This window comes from Lactuca virosa, chromosome 4, assembly GCF_052849685.1.
Source record: "Lactuca virosa cultivar CGN04683 chromosome 4, Lactuca_virosa_CGN04683_v6, whole genome shotgun sequence".
NCBI lineage: Eukaryota > Viridiplantae > Streptophyta > Magnoliopsida > Asterales > Asteraceae > Lactuca > Lactuca virosa.
Genome location: NC_136429.1, coordinates 481,843,047 through 481,848,537, shown reverse-complemented (window position 1 = coordinate 481,848,537; position 5,491 = coordinate 481,843,047). Strand labels below are relative to the sequence as shown.

The following is a 5,491-nucleotide window of genomic DNA, read 5'->3' as shown; positions in this document are numbered from 1 at the left end:
ATCATAGGTTATTTTCGGAAAAACATTAATTTTTTGCCATTTTTTAAAAGGTAATAAAAGAGATTTGGGCTGTAATTTTTTCTATTTATATTTATTATGAGTTAATAGTTGATTGAATTGATGGTATGGTTTTACTTGAGATTTAAATGAGCGTTTTTAAGATGCACCCTCACGAATCGAAAGACCCTTGTAAAACATTGGTCATCATTTCATTGTAAAAGATTTAGCTTCCGAAATACGTTCATTTAAGTAAATAGCTCAGAACATTATTTATAAAATATTTTCCCTAAATTCAAATGTTTATCTAATGGGAAATTAAATATCCTCTTATTTTTGTTCCTATAAATCCTCCTACCCAATTAAATAATGACATTTGTCATATTAATATATTAAAATATCATTAAATTAATATTAAATATTACACATATTACTATTTAAATGGTTAGAAAGATTTATAGAAACAAAAAGCAGAAATATATTTAATTTCTCTTTATCTAATAGTATATGAATATATTTAATTTCTCTTTATCTAATAGTATATGAATATACACACCCCCTCTCACTTAAATATTTACTTTCGATTTTGTTTGTCAAAAAAAGATGAATACACACCCGATGAAACTAAACAACAATGCCACACATTGCCCAGAATTCGGCATTCCTATTTATGGAAATTCCCAAAGGTTAGTGTCATAAATAATAACAAACTATTTGTATTTTTTTACTACATGTCCTAGAAAAATATCATAAATAGGTAATTCACAAAATACCCTTAAAATAATGGTATTGTATGAACACAATTCTTGTTTCTTACATTCTATAGCAATTTTTCTTTTTTAAATCAAGTCTTTTTTTTTATGAAAAAAAAAAATGTTACCCTTTATGTTATGACATTAACCTTCCAAATAAGGGTGGAATAACATAATAATCCATGCAATTAAAATTATACATGGCTTCGATTTCATCATTGTGTAAAAAAAAAAAAAAAAAAAAAGTCATAGTCGATTTCAATTGGTATTTAAAAAAAGTCGGGTCTTTCCTAAACCAGAAACACCAAAATCCCGGGCAACATGACAACTGCCCGGGATCTGCCCACACTGCCCGGAAAAAACCCGACCCAAAATACAAAAAACTCCCGTGACAACATCTAAACACAACCCACAAGTGATTCTACATACACAAACCTTGTCTTGTCTTGTCATATATAGTATAAATTTAATCATCAAATTGCATATATCACCTCACCACTGCTGTCAATATCAAGTTCATCTGGATCAGAGTCAAAGTCATCCAAATCATCATCCATCATATCAAGATCATAAAGACCAACAGGTGGAATAGTTGCTTCTGATATTATCTGCATAATCACATCAACACTTTGCATCGGTTGATCCGGTTCTTCAAATTGATTTGTCATCATTTTGTCTTCATCCATGAGATTTTCCGGAAGGTTCTTTAGAAACCATTTGTGTTGTTTTATCTCCGCCATCGTTATTCTCTGTTCCACAAAAGGGTAAATTTGTAAATATCTGTTAAGTTGTTCTTTCTGTATTAAGTAAAAAAAAACCGACCTGTGTGGGGTCTCCAACAAATATTCTTGAAATGAGGTGCCAACATTCGGGGGAAATTTGAATATTTTCTGGGATTGAATATTGGACATGTAGAATTCTCTGTGGATTATGAAAGTAGATTGATATAAGTGAAAAAAAATATATATCATAATATCGTGACAATGAAGTTGAAACATATTTATGTCATATACATGTATTGTCTTTCGAAAGTCTTTTGGTTCGTTTGGATCTTCAAAAGGGTAGCCACCAACGAGCATTACATATAATGTCACCCCGCATGACCAAACATCCGCTATCTGAAAACAAATAATTGATTAAAACTTCAGTCACGGTTTCAGTCTGATGCATGTCAAATACAGTACAACATGTTTTGTCATGTCATCTCCTTTTGTGCCATGTCATATCAAACGTAGTGCAACATATTTAGTCATGTCGTGTCGCAAACAGTACAACCTGTTTTGTCATATCATGTCCTCTGTGACAAACAAATAGTACAACCTGTTTTGTCATGTTTTGTCATATCATGTCCTCTGTGACAAACAAATAGTACAACCTGTTTTGTCATGTCTTCTCCTGCTGTGTCATGTCAAGTGCAGTACAACTTACCTTTCCATCATATTCTTGCCTAAGCAACACTTCGGGTGCGATATATGCTGGTGTACCAACGGTCGATTTTGGTTGTGAATGCAACACCGACGACTGCAAATGTAAAATCAAGAAAATTATATAATTTTTTTGACAAAAAGTATAAAAATACACGAACCAAATAAAACGAGTGGGAAAAGTTGCTACCTTTGAGTAACCAAAATCACAAATCTTTAAACGGGGAGCAGGGCTTCCATCCAATAACGTGTTTTCTAGCTTCAAATCACGGTGACAAACTTGCTTCAATGATGAAAAAAAAAAAATCAAATGATTAGCCTATACCTAAATAATAATAAAAAGCAAAACTATTTTCATTAAATAGTAATCAAATACAAAATTTCATAACAATGAAACAAAATTGAAAGTTGAGTAGTTAAATCTCTTGAAAAAAGTTTAATAAACTTATTTGAACAAATGTAAAAGTTTAATTTACCATAGAGTGACAATAGCTGACACCAGATATGAGTTGTTGAAAGAAGAATCGAGCCTGTTCATAATCAACACAATTAAATTTTTTGCAAGAAAAAAAAAACAACAAAAATTTCATATAAAATTTAAAAAAAAAAAAAAAAAAAAGAAGAAGAACCTCATCTTCGTTAAACCTCCCTGCATTGCAAATTCGATCAAAAAGTTCCCCTCCAGAAGCATATTCCATCACAATTGCCAAATGGGTTGGGGTCAATATGAGCTAAAATATATTTAAAATTTTGAAATTAGTAATTAACTTGTTATTAAAAATGATAATTTAAACAAAAAAATAGAGAAAAATGATTGCACCTCTCTGAACCTAACGATATTAGGATGTCTTAAAGACCTGTGATTGATGATTTCCCTTTGAACATTTTCGTCTATCTGAAAACAAATATCAAATTTAATTAGAACGATGATCAAATTATCAAGTTACCAATGAACTTCACAATTCCCACATAATTTTTAAAGAAAAAACTTATACGCTTGATGCTAAGAACATGGAGAAGCTTGTGCTCCAATTTCAAGCTGCAGTCCTAGAAATATGAGGTCTTGTCAACTCATTGATGTGAATTTTATCGCTAATTTAGGGAAACGATTAAATTTCATGGTTTTAATTTCCCCCAAATGTTCATCCTACAATCTTTGCTCCTCGTTATTTGTTTAATTTTAACATGGATGCTAATTGTTAATTGCTAATTGCGAAAATCAATCGCGAAGAAAGTGAAAGATCCATAAATGGAAAGAAAATAGAACTCCCTTAAATTAGACAGTTTGAAGTGAAATTAAGAATACCCAAAAAGGATCGATCAAAATCCGATAGTGGTATTTCACCAATCAATCAGAAAATACCAAAAACAGATACAGATTAAATCAAAAGAATGAAAAGCCCCAACTGACCTTTTCACCTCTTTCGATATACTTAACAGCGACAAGCTCTTTAGTCTGTTTATCTCTCATAAGCCTAGCAACTCCAAAATTACCCGACCCAATATCTTTAACCAAATCATACCGGTCACTATCGTGCATGATCGGTAAATCAATACCGGAACTCGCCGCTGCCATCGACCGATCCATTCTCCGGCGTCAAAAGTCAAACCCAAATAACATTCCAGTTAACCAAACGACAAAAAATCAATCAATCCCACCACAGTATATGATCACCGGCGGCTGATTAACTTGAACAAAAGATCCCGGAAACCACTTCTTCTTTCCTAAGATGCCGGTTATGTGGGTGATTATAATAATAAAGATTATCACGAAACAGATAGAGAGAAGGGCCCAGATTTCTCTAAAGTCGGTTGCTTTTGGGAAGAATTCGAGGGAAGGGGTGAGATATTTTTGTTGTGGTCGGCGAGTGGGGGAATAGGATTGAATTTGTTTAATATATCTTGAATCTTTGATGCTGTGAGAGGAGATCAGTGGTTGGAGAAGTGATGGTGACGAAGGTGGGGTGGGGTGGGGTGATGGAAGAAAGGGACAAATTTCGTCAAATGGATATGTAATACGACGGCGTTTTGGTTTGTTTTTTCCTTTCACTGTCGTCTTCTTTGTTATGGTAGATGTGTTTGGGATCATGGGATGGATAATGTGGGGGATCAAATCGGATATTTGGGTTAAAACCGGATCATATCATATTGAATTCGAAAACCCATTTTGATTTTAAAACAAAATTGAATGTAATTAAAAATTTGCTTGTAGCGGTATAGGTATCGATAGAAATGTGGTTTTTACTTAAAAAGTTAATGATGCGTTTAGTTGTGGAAAAATTGGCCGTTTTCCGGAAAAAATTTCCAAGGAAAATGAGAATTTTGAAAACGCGTTTAGTTCGTCTATTTTTTTAAATTTTTCACGGAAAATGAAAATTTTCTGTTTTCTAAAATTACAAAGAAGTTGGAAATTTTTGGAAAACCAATAATTATTGTTTTTCCACATTTTTATAATTTCAAAATTTTTCTAAAATATAAACAGACACTCACTCCCACATTTACCTATCCCAACCCACCACACCCCTACCTACCCACACCCACCCCCACAAAACACACACACACACACACACACACCCACAAACACACCTACCCCAACCCCCACCCGCACCCCCCATACACACACATAACCACAAATACACACACCCCCACCCCCACAAACACACACACACATACCCATAAACAGACGCCCACCCCAACCCCCACCCACACACACACCCACCCCAACCCCCACTCACACCTACACCCCCACAAACACACACACACACACACACACCCACACCCACCCCCATAAACACACACACAAACAAACACCTACACCCACCCCCATAAACACACACACAAACAAACACACACACACATCCACACTCACACCCACCCTCACCCCCATAAACAAACACACACACACACACACACCCAAAACCACTACCATAATCACCGACCTACCATCACCATCACTACCACCACCACCACTACCTCATCACTAGCATCACCACCGCCGCCACCACCACCACCACCGTCACCATCATCGACACCACCACTGCCCCCCGCCGCTGCCCCCACCCCCAGCCTACCACCGCTACCGTTTTCTAAAAATGAAAACCGATAGAAATATACACATCTAAACGCGTTTTCTAATTTTCTACAACTGAAAATGGAAAATGAATAAGTTTTAACTAAACGCGTTTTCTAAATTTTTCAATGAAAACTGAAAACGGAAAACAAAAACTGAAAAGGGAAAACGAAAAATGGAAAAGGAAAACTGTTTTTTCGTAACTAAGGGTGCGTTTAGTTGCAGAAAAATGAGTCGTTTTCCGGAAA

At 34.8% G+C, this 5,491-nt stretch overlaps 1 protein-coding gene across 2 annotated transcripts; it reads right to left on the bottom strand.

The window, feature by feature from the left end:
* Positions 1 to 984: 984 nt before the first annotated feature.
* On the bottom strand, positions 985 to 4,147 carry LOC145109241 (serine/threonine-protein kinase SRK2E-like). Of its 2 annotated transcripts, XM_079046372.1 has the most exons (9): positions 3,585 to 4,138; positions 2,994 to 3,068; positions 2,803 to 2,904; positions 2,650 to 2,703; positions 2,364 to 2,456; positions 2,178 to 2,270; positions 1,763 to 1,867; positions 1,572 to 1,670; positions 985 to 1,498 (listed from the first exon to the last, which is right to left on the bottom strand). In XM_079046372.1, the coding sequence occupies exons 1-9, from the start codon at positions 3,759 to 3,761 to the stop codon at positions 1,223 to 1,225; spliced, it is 1,074 nt and encodes a 357-aa protein (XP_078902498.1). In that variant the 5' UTR covers positions 3,762 to 4,138; the 3' UTR covers positions 985 to 1,222. The 2 variants fall into 2 exon arrangements, with proteins under 2 accessions (XP_078902498.1, XP_078902497.1); XM_079046371.1 differs by having other exon boundaries at positions 2,178 to 2,456; positions 3,585 to 4,147.
* Positions 4,148 to 5,491: the final 1,344 nt, after the last annotated feature.